Source organism: Pseudonaja textilis, chromosome 4 (assembly GCF_049901715.1).
Source record: "Pseudonaja textilis isolate UNSWEBS1 chromosome 4, rPseTex1.2, whole genome shotgun sequence".
NCBI classification, from domain to species: Eukaryota; Metazoa; Chordata; class Lepidosauria; order Squamata; family Elapidae; genus Pseudonaja; species Pseudonaja textilis.
This window is the reverse complement of record NC_141993.1, coordinates 16,230,074-16,241,781: the sequence shown is the minus strand read 5'-3', so window position 1 is coordinate 16,241,781 and position 11,708 is coordinate 16,230,074. Positions and strand designations below refer to the sequence as shown.

The 11,708-nt window shown below is 35.7% G+C and overlaps 1 protein-coding gene across 1 annotated transcript in view; it reads right to left on the bottom strand.

The window, feature by feature from the left end:
- Window positions 1-5,824: 5,824 nt before the first annotated feature.
- Window positions 5,825-11,708, bottom strand: part of COL13A1 (collagen type XIII alpha 1 chain) — a 128,208-nt gene continuing 122,324 nt past the window's right edge. Inside the window, exon 38 of the mRNA XM_087932127.1 lies at window positions 5,825-11,338. Coding sequence (XP_087788253.1) covers window positions 11,309-11,338 — 30 coding nt within the window. The 3' untranslated portion in view covers window positions 5,825-11,308. The remainder of the gene's footprint in view (window positions 11,339-11,708) is intronic.

Here is an 11,708-nt window from a genome sequence, read left to right as displayed (position 1 = left end):
TCTGGACAAATTTTACACAAGGCTGATATGTATTGCCCCTTCCTATAGAGTTTCTCAATCATCCATGTCATGGTTGTCCCAAAGCATCTTGTGCTTTTCAAGGCAACTGGACTTTCTTGTTTTTTTTTCCCTTGAAAAAGTTTTGTCATCCAAGAAGCTTCTTCAGTTCTGAAGAAGAGCAAGAATTGAAGAAGCTTCTTGCCTGAGAAGCGAAATGTTTTCAAGAGAAAAAAAAAACAAGAAAGAAAATCCAGTTGCCTTTTGTAACCTTTGGGTGTTCCTCTAACTGTATGTCACCTATGTTGACCTGCAGACAAGAAGCACAAGATACTAGGAAGATGAGGAAGGCAGTGCAAGTGCTCCACTGCTAGAATTCAAGGGCATGGCTAAAGCAAATCTCCCCTTGGTCATTGCCCTTTATCCAAGCCTGGCACATCCAACCTGCCAACCAATGCTTCACCCCAGCTTTCTGGTGCTTCCTATATTTCTCAGACACTGCTTTTCTTCTACATATCTTGGTCTGGACATAGACTACCCAAACCTGACTGTCCCCTGTATGGAATGATTTATGGATGGGGACATTTGCATACATCTACCAAGGACCCAATTCCTAGGGCAGATCAGAAACAACTGTTCGCACTAAAGTAACTTGAACACTTCTTCCATCAGAAGGACATCTGTCATCCTTGCGAATTTTTTGAATTTTTATAGCTGCCAAATCCAAGCTGTTGGAAATCAGTTTGTTATTGTCCAAACATTCCATGAAAAAATGGTGGACTCATACACATTAGAATTAAAAGTTGCTAGGAGAAATAACAACCTCAGATGTGTTAATAATACCTCTTTGGTGTAATAACAGGCTTTATATTCTTAGGCTGAAAAATCCATAGCAATTGTAGCTGTAACCATGAAGTGGAGACATCTGCTAATCATACTTTGACAGTTTTAAAGTATTGAAGCAGTAAACATCACACTAATAAAAGTATTGTAAAGACAGTGGTTTTCCAAGCTGTAACACTGGTGTGGAAACTGAATTTCAGCAAGTCTAAATGAAGAAAAACTGATGTCTGGATTGTCATGCTGGAGAAAATTATGGAGAATACAGCCTGCAAGAACAAATAATTATCAGATGAAATTAAAATCACTGGCAGAACTAACAGTAACTCTAAAACATGAAATATGTTGAAGTAAACATCCTTGGAGAAGAACCTGATGCGTGGAAAAGTCAAACAAGGGACAAGGTGTCTAGATCTCTTACTGGTGATGCAAGCATAATTTTTCAGAATTTAAAATAAGTGGTGACTGACAACCTGTGGTACTGATGTCGATCAGGTCAGAGCTGGAAAGAAATGAATGATTGAATACTGACAACTGCACCGGATAATATTTTTGCAGTAGCAGTAAATGGAGGAACAATTTTCGAGATGCCTCCATTGCACAGGTAGTCCTCGACTTACAATAGGTCACTTAGTGACCGTTCAAAGTTACCACAGCACTGAAAAAGTGACTTATGACTCTTTCACAATTACGACCGTTGGAGCATCCCCATGATTACTTGATTTACATTTGGATGCTTGACAATTGACTCACATTTATGACGGTTGCAGGGTCCTGGGGTTAGCTGAATTACCTTTTTCAACCTTCTGACAAGCAAAGTCACTTCTGACAAGCAGATTCACTTAAAAACCATATTACTAATTTAGCAACTCAGTGATTCACTTAATAAATGTGGCATGAAAAGTTGTAAAATGGGACAAAACTCACTTAACAAATTTCTCACTTAGCAACAAATACTTTGGGCTCAATTGTGGGCATGTAAAGGAGGGTAGATAATTAACAGAAGAATGCACAGTATCGAGGGTTACATAGTGACTGGAAATTAAGCGGTAGCGGCCACCGGATGGCGGATAAATTCATAACATTATTTTCTGGTGGATAAATACAGCTCTGGTTGCGAGGTGTGCCAGAACTCACTTTACTATCATTTTTGATGCTTCTTGTTACCCGAACCTGGACTAATATATGGACGAATAAAGACTTGTCTACGTGCCACGGAGCTTTATTTCCCTTTCTTTCTGGACTTCGGCTGAACAGCTGAGAGTTAAAATCTTCCTTCTACAACTAAATTATAGTTGCAACTTCAATTGCTATCTGAATTAGTCCACCATGAAAAAGAAATGGCAAGTATTGTCAGAATTTTAATTAAGAAATGTAACTACAAAATTCTTAAATGAATGAATGTAAGGTAATGAATACAGTTTGCCATACACAGTACTTAATTCATTGAATGTGTTATTAAATCCTTGGCTATACATTGCTTTTTATGGAACGCTTACTTATAATAAAGGTTTAACTTAGTTAACCATCTGATACTATCCATAAATTGTGACCTATATATGGAAGTGACTTTTGCCAAATAATTATAGAACTATTAGAGGATGATGATGTTGACTAACGGTTTACTGCTTACAGTTTATTAAGCAAACTTAATAAATAAAGAAATATGGATGAATTGAAGTTTATATAGGAAGAATAAGGTGTTTTCATAAAATGGGCTAGCAATAGTAATTTGATTCATTTAATACATGTACAACAAAGTTCTTGTATCTGTAGATCTGATCTGATTTGAACCCCAAATTATCTATTATTTCTATAGATAAAGTGTTGTTATTTATTCAGGTGGATTCCACTATAACGTTAATGGAAAGAAAATTAATTATATTTTTGTTGCTAAAGGAGTACATTTGATGTGCCTGGCTCCAGCCTTTTTAATCATAGGCCTTTTTACAGGTTCTCCAAATATCTAGTAAAGCAATTTTACTATAAGTGCATGATGCAGTTTTATTTCTACAGTCATGTTAATTTGGTTGCGATAATAAGGAATAATATGAATAAAGAATAATAAGGAAAAATATGAATCAGAAGAATAATACTGTATGGGATACTGAAACCATTTGTAAAGAAAAAAGTAGCCTGCCTCTGGTGTGGATTGCTACTTCAGAAGACCCTTGACTTTCCATAATTTGAAACATCTTTTTAAAAAAATCTTTAATCTTTATTTAAAGTTTCTTAGTTTCATAGCTACAACAATTGCACTGGGGAGAAGTGATTTCATTGTGTTACTGATCACAGAGTGCAGAATTCGAGAGCAGAATTCACTGAAAAGATCCTCCTTAAAGAATCCAAGAATGGCTGTTGGGCCTATTCTAACAAGAGGTAAAACTGGAAACAATTTCAGCATCCTCTTCATTGCAGCCAACACAGCATAGTAGAAGTTTCACTTGAAACAGAGGTAAACTACTATAACTTTGCCTGCACAACCCACAATATTTTGTTTTTAAATAACTGTCTTGAGTGTCAGCTAAACGACTTTTCTCCTGGAAGCATCAGATGATACCGATATGTCATCGGTGTTGCCTTTGTCATGTTTAGATCACCCCATATGACAAAAAGTGCAGCGATGAGCAAAGATCCCTTGGCTTTTGCATGAGTCCTGCACCCTGCAGAGTGCAATTTTCTAATGAATGCGGAAATGCATTAGAGCATGCAAGGAAATGTGCCCTCAGTAGCTGTTCTGAATTCAATTTCTTCTGGAATCACCTTCACAAATACGTTTGCTATGGAGTTGTCTTCAGCACACCCCTTGCATGGTTTTCTTTTAATACGGTCATCAGCAACTTCCCACTTGCCATATTTGCATTTTAAGACTGTTCCCCCACCCCATGAATTTGATTTGAAGAACAGAGCAAAAATGTTGGGTTAGGAAATACAACCCATTTTTTTAAAAAAGTATATCAAGTGTAAGACTGAAATCTGAAAACCATTCTTGCTGTGATTTCTTTCCATAGCTTACATTCATTTCTGAATTAACCTATTTGCTATATTTATAAGTACCGGTAGTAAATACCAATTTCCTCCAAGATAGGTGCTTACCAGGTAGAGTGATTGTTGGTGCTATTTTTTTTCCATTTTATTATATTTACATAACAGGTGTACAAGATAGCATAAACAGGGCATTCTTTTAATCCACCTCCCCGCAACAACTACAAGATAGACTGGGCTGAGAGAGAATAAATGACATCTACTGAGGTTATATGGTGGAGAAAGGATAAAACCTGGAACTTGTTGTCATTCCAAAACTTAAATTATCATGCCAAATTATAGGTATATCTCTGTGAATTCAAACACAAGCACTACAAAGCTAATATCACTGGGATTTCTATTCAGGTCTAAATGAAATTAATAGCAATCCCAGAAGAATGTGATTTTTACCTTCCAGCGGTCCTTATGAATATATGACTTCATAGGTCAATGATGGAGAACATTATGAAACATTACAGCACAGTAGTGCACTCCTGTTATGCAGTAATGAGAAAGTATATATATTATTAACACCTGCTTCTTGCTTTACCCCAATCTGCTCAGATTTGGTTCCTGCTCAGTTGAAGTTGGAGTGCAGCTGTGTTTCACTGTTGCATTTTTATGAAGAAAAATGAAACTTAATACTTGGAAAGAGTTCTTTAAACCAATGTTTCCTAACCTTGGCCATTTGTGTGAGAGCTCCAACTCCCAGAAACCCCTGGCTTGAGGAAATGCATTCTGGGAGTTGAAGTCCACACATCAAATTGCCAAGATTGAGAAACACTTGCCTCAAAGAATCAGCTTTCAGTGTTTACAAACGTTTCCTATTCCTTTCTGGGCTTTCGCATTGCTCTCTGATTGCTAGGTCAAACCCAAGTTAACAGATGACTGTAAGTAACAAGCAGGAGGTTCGTCTATCAGCCAGAAAATGCAGACCAGAATCGATCTTGGCTTCTTCTTCTTCTCTATATAGGACCCGGAAACCTAAAAAGGAAACTAGCAGCAATCATGGAAACTGGGACTATATCACTCCAATGTTTTGCACAAGCCTCTTGTCGCTGTCCACGCCACTCCAGTACCTGCGCAGGCGCAGTTAACAGCGATGATGGAAGTTGTTTTCAGTGCTGCGGTCGAGCGCATCCTCCTGGGGCCAGTGAGCAAAGCCCCTTGCTAAGAACTGGATGGCCCCTTTCCTGCTTGTTGTGGGTGGGCTGAGTCCGCAATGTCTCGCCGTCTTTTCCGCTTTAGCCTTACCCCCGCTACACAAGGGGATATTGCATCCCTCTCCCCGGGAGTCGATCCTTAGTGCATTGAAGGAAATTCAAGGAAACTGATATGGGTGGAAAGGGAGAGCCTGGGATTCTCCCGTGGTGCTTCTGTATTCCAGATGTGCTAATGCAAGTGAAATTTGGCTCCGGGTCAATGACTTCATCTCTTATTTAAAGGCTAAAACGGGTCTCCAAACTTGGCAACTTTAAGATTTGTGGACTTCAGCTCCTAGAATTCCCCAGCCAGTATGGCTGGCTGGGGAATTCTAGGAGTTGGTCCACAAGTCTTTAAATTGCCAAGTTTGGACACCCCCTGGGCTAAAATGTATGGTATTAATTTCAACAAAGTGTGGGTTTAATGAAATAGGGTGTAACAAGTGCTAGTACTTATCTCGAAAAGCAGAAAGAATTGGGTTTGGTTGAAGCGTGGATGAGAGACACTTAGGAGAGACGCTCACAAAACATTTCTGCAGAATTATAGATAACATTTTTATGTAGGAGTTGCATTTTTACCTATCCCGCACACCACCAATTGCTTAGGAAGTATTTGTTATTAGGTTTCATGAAAAGTTTTCAGTGCAGATGAAGCTCAAACAGTAAAATGCAACTACTTTATAAGGTAAAATAGATGTATGAAAGGAAACTTGAGAAGGAATGTTTTGGAAGAGAACCCACACTTTATTATTATTTTTATATAGTGGTTGCATTGAAACTGGCAGATGAAATAATAAAAAGTAAACATTTTAAAAAGGAAAATATTTACATCATATACAAACAGTACAGAAATGCATAAAGCTAAGGCCAAACTATCTCATTCCAAAATTAATACAGAGAATATTAGTATTTTCTTGGAATGGGAGTCAAAGAGTTATCCCACCATTCATGATAAAATATAGTCATTACTGGTCAACTGAATATCCTTTAGATTTGACTACAATTCCAATTTTGTAAAACTTTGAGAAAGGAGAAAATGTATCCTCAGTTCAGTGGATTTCTGTATGAAAAAGGATCCATGTTTTTAAAATAGTGTCATGTGTATATAATAGTACTTAAATTCCACAGTCAGGATTATTTTGCTTAAAGATATACATAACTGGATGCTTTTGTATTATATGAAGATAATCCTATCTGAAGAAACATAATATAACAGTACAATGTATTAGATTTTAAATAATGATTTACAGAAAATAATGTAATGAAATATACATAGTGATAGTTATTTTAAGGAAAAGAATAGAAACAGTTTTCAAAAGCATATTAAAATACCTTATAATATTTAGGCATATTTAACAAAGTAATTATTTAACAAAAATGGAAAGTTCAACAAAAGTATGTACAAACACAGAGATTTCAAACTCAGATCACTTGATATCCTAATAACAAAATGTAAAAACAATGCCCCGTCAGCACTCATTTATAAATCAGCTTTGATAAAGTTGGCTAAGGATTTGTACATCAACTATCATTAGATCAAAAGGCAAACTATGTCCTGTAAGTAAACAAAGCAGAAACAACATCAACAAAAAAATGCTTCCAGAAGTCTTATTCTGCAAAAATTAATTATGTAACGAATGGCCAATTAAAAAAAGTGCTAATCTCTTGAAGGATTATTTATCCATAAATAAACACTGTTTCTGTCTTGTATAAAAAGTTTTTTGAAGTTATTTCAAGATCCCATTGATTATTAAGAGGTAAGATACCAGAAAAACAACCCAGAATGGGCAATCTTCAATACGCCTTAGCTCAAGCAATGCAGACTTTCAATGTAATACAGGGCCTATTCAAAAGTTCTTCAGTGCCTTTGGGTTTTCTCAAATTCCTATTTTTGAGTCATTTTACCATACTCATCTCTAAAACCATGAACTTACAGGAAAAGTAAGAAAACTTACATGACATAAGGCATTTGTGTGTGCATTTTATTTATTCAAATATGAATCACGAATTAATACTTTCCTTAGCATACACACTTTTGTGAGTGTTTTTTTTTGTTATATAAATCACTGAGATTATGTATTTTTTTTCACATTTTTATGTACAGACTGCTTAAATATGCACATTGGGAAATTTAGATCTGAACTTCATATCACAGATTTCTTACAGTGTGCTCCAGTTTGTGGACAGATTTAATAAGTAAATATTGGGTAACTCCCTATTAATATTTGGATCAAGTCAATTTTTTAAAATGATTTTTACCTATCGAAATTGTGTCAAGCATTTTTGCATGCTAACTGTTGTTCTGATAAAGAAAAATAATTGCTAATGCTTGCATAAGAGTTTATACTGCTGTAATTGGAGATGATGTAATATTTCTTATAACTGCAAAAAAGTTTGGATAGTTGGAAAAATACCTCCAAATTCAATTGTACTTTTCTGGCAAAGTAGCCTGAGATATAAAACAACCCTTCAGTGGGTAAGATAGGAAGCAGTAAATTCACATCTATTTCACTGTTCAAAATTATTAGCAGACAAGATTTCACTTCTCTTTTTGGCACTGAATTCAGAAAATTGTTCTTTAAGAATTTTATTGGTGTGTATTGTGAAAATATATGGATGGCTAAACAGCAAACGTGACACAAGAAATAAGGTCACATTCACCACAGAAATTAAAAAATAGGTTGAAGCAAGATATTTTCAGATAAATGGGCAGGAAATTTCTCAGCACTATCTTGCATTACTTAATGTGCTCACTGAGATTTTTACATGATGGAAGACCTATTTATGGGTTTTATGGCTTTTCCTAATAATTCTCATTAATGTCTTATTTTTAAAATTACATGTTAACCAACAGCAACAAGAAAACCTAGATTACCACATGTAACAACTATAGTGTATTTTTTTTGTCCAGTTGTATGTAATGGTATAAAGTTGAGCTAGACTTTCCTTTTTTAGATCTGAAATACTGCAGCCCAAGTTCAATATGCAAGCAATCGAAATGCCCTAAAACCTCACTGAAATCTAATAATTGTTTTTGTAAAACAGTTCCAAAACTGCACAATGAACATTTCAATCAGACATATTTAAAAAGTTCACTAGGTCCAGTACTGTGTTTCCAATCAAAATCAGGGTGATGTTTCACAAAGCAAACAACCAGTGTGTCAAGACGCTGAGTGCCTATTTCCAGTGGTACACAAATAGTTTACTTTGGACAGCAGTAAACAATCTGGATATGTCAGATGTTGCTGAAATTTAACTTGAGGGATGCCGAACTCCCAGGCAGTAGGACCAATGTGGGTAGAAAATCCTGGGTCATCAGCATCTCTCATGAACACACATTAAAAAGTCTAGATGTTGTCAAGTTTTGATGGATTAGGCAAAAAAGGTAGCATGGAAGTTTTCAATTTCAGCTACCATTTCAAAGCTTTGAATTAGCATTAGTCACTCATTCTTCTCAATAACAATAGATTCCAAGCCCACCTTCTGTTTGAACAATTACTTATCATCAAATAAAACAATTTCTTTATATCTTCTGGTCCCTAAACTTTTTTTTAAAAGAAAACCTATAAATTATGCCTTCCGTTTAGCCATAGTTGTACACAGTGATGGCCACCAATTAAAATGAAAGGAGAGGGGAGACAGATGCATATGTAATTGAAAAATATACGGATTATATCTACACTTGTATATGCATCCTCTTATTTATATAGCATTAGCTGCACTGCATTACTTTTATTATACATCCTTGTAGTGTTATTAGCTTTCTTCAGCGTGGTGTTTTCCAGATGTGTTGGATTTCAGCTCCCCTTAGCTATGCTGGCTAAGGATGATAGACTTTGAAGTATGTCAACTGGAGGACATCAGACTGTGGAAAGCTGAACCTGCATTATTAGAACTACCGGTAATTAATTAGGGAATCTATGGTTGTTTGGTCCCCAGGATAGTTTGTGGAAAATAAATTGTCAACTGAACATTAGTCTCTCAGGAAAAAAAGCACCAAAATTATACAGTAATTTGGGAGGCAAGAAAAGCATTATTCAGAAACATAGAATTAGGAACAGTTCCAGCATCCATGCATTCCAGAAAGCCTTAAAGTGAAATGACTAAAAGTATAGCTTAAGAAAAAGAAAAATCTAATACTACATAATGAATAATAAGATAGGTCATTGCTAACTTAACACAAGTAAACCCATATATATATATTTCTTACATAATAAAAAGGCACACCGCCCTGCAGTTCTGGTCACATTTTTTTTCTCTGCACACAGATGCAGATATACAAGTCTATAGAAATTCAAGGAGAAATCAAACCTTGCATCAGTTATATTTTTTGTAAATACAACATCTGTTTTGCTTGCTTCATGTGAGATGGCAGCTTCTCTGAAACCGAAGAAAGGTTGTTTTGGATCTCCTTGGAGAACTGACTACAACACTGAATAAACGACCTCGCTGTGGTATCTGAGAACAGTCTTAACAAGAGTTCTGAATTATGGCTGGTGTAGTATATCCATGCTCAAACTATTGATCTTGATGATATTTAGTTACAACTATTCACTGCTTAGTGATCAATATGTGGAGGAATTAGATTTAATTTTATACTATAGATGAATGAAAAATAGCATTAAAAATCTTGGATCATTCAGATTTATTTCTGATTTTGCTATAAGATAAAGCTTAAAAAGTGACAATTTGGTATTACCTAGTTTTTACGGTAAAGTAATTTTTACAAGTTCTTTCTCCTGCTTAAAAACTCTTCTACAGCTTCACTGAATAGAATAGTACAAGTTCAGAATCTTGTGCTTGGAAAACGAATCACAAAAGGCTGCATTGGATTATGTATGTGCTTCCATTCATTAAGAGAAAGCCATTACCTTTAGGATCCTCAATGAATATCTTATACAATTTCCTTCAGTATTCAGAAATAGAATTTTAAGGATTTGGAGGGAGCTATCTCAGGAAGAGAAAGTAAGAATTATTATTCATGGAAAGGTGTTTGATTCAACAAGCATTTCTACTTCATTTATTATCACCCTTTTAAATGGACAAAGTTATTAATCCAGATATTTCCCAATGCTTCAAAAGGCCTATAGAGTTCATGTATGAATCAGTTCCAAAAATTTGGAAGACTATTCTATGCCAGCAAGTTGTTGTTCAAGACACCAGATTGTATGTTTGGACTGATATTTCACGAAGAGGTATACATCTAATAAATACAAAAAGATCAGAAAAAAATCAAAGAAACAAAATTGATTGTTTGAGCATATCGTCATAAAAGAAGACATTCCAGAAGTCAGAATATCTCATTCTTTTTAAAGTTGATATATGCAAACAAAGGGATGAATATACATTGATAAACTGTGCGGTACTGCAACTATATTGTAAATAATTATTATTTTTGCAGAACGGTATAAAAATAATTTACTAAAAATCTTCAGTAATAGAATCAAAGGCGAAGTGTTTTACTTTTTTGGTTAATGGTTTTCCCCCTACTATAAAAGCAGTAATCTCTAAGTTTTAGTACTGGGACAGTTGTGTTGAAAAAAATCTATATAATATATTATCAGGACAAACTTCAAGCCATATGTTTCCAAGACAAAAAATACAAGTCCAAAAATTACTAAAACAATGAAAACAATGCTAAAATGAAAATGATTTTTTACTACACTGAAAAGAAATAACTTTCTGGAAGAAAATTAATTCATTTGCTTTCGAAGAGAATCTGTGAAAGTATTGAGGAGGGAATCATCAAATCTGAATACAGTACATGAAGGTTCATCAACTGGCAAGCAGAAAGTGATGAACTGGTTGAACTGGTTGTATTTTCACTGGGCTATTCGAAAATCTAGATTCAAATGGAAAGTCCTTAAAAAAAAAAAATCCAGCAGTCATAGAACCGTTGTCCTAATACATTTCACACCATGTTAGACAACGTGGTTGAGCTCTTTACTGAAGGCTTCCATCACAAACCAAACTGAAAAGGAAAAAGTAGGAAACAGAAGCCAATTTCTTTCCTGATCAACTTTGTGCTGACTCTGAAAGGAGGGAGCAAAAACCCGCTGCTGAGTCCATCTTCTGTAGCCTCACCAGGCCTGCGTTCAGGAACAAAACTCCGATGTGCATGACTCAAGAACATGACGATGCTCGTTGGCGGCAATGCAACATCTTCAGCAAATCTTTGAGCAAGAGGTTCTTCGGTCATCGCCGTAGACCTTCCACAAGTTATCTGCACTCTCTTACTTGTTTCATTATTTTGCTATCAGCCAAGGAGTTTGACCCTTTAAGGGACAGACGTAATTATTTTACACAGAAAGGTCTCATCAGGGGTAATAAAAACGCTGCTTCTATTTGCATAAACACTAGGTAAAAATCACCCTTGGAAATTGGAATTACTTATCTTGTGCTGCAGTGTTGTGTATTACAGTGAGATCTACATTTGCCTTTTCTAACTGCAAGTTCAGTATTTGTGTTATAGTGCTAGGGCCCACCTCTAGTTGCCATTTTCATCTGTAAAAGGTAAAGGTAAAGATTCCCCTTGCACATATGTGCTAGTCATTTACAGCTCTAGGGGGTGGTGCTCATCGCCGTTACAAAGCCAAAGAGCCAGCGCTGTCCAAAGACGTCTCCGTGGTCATGTGGCCGGCATGA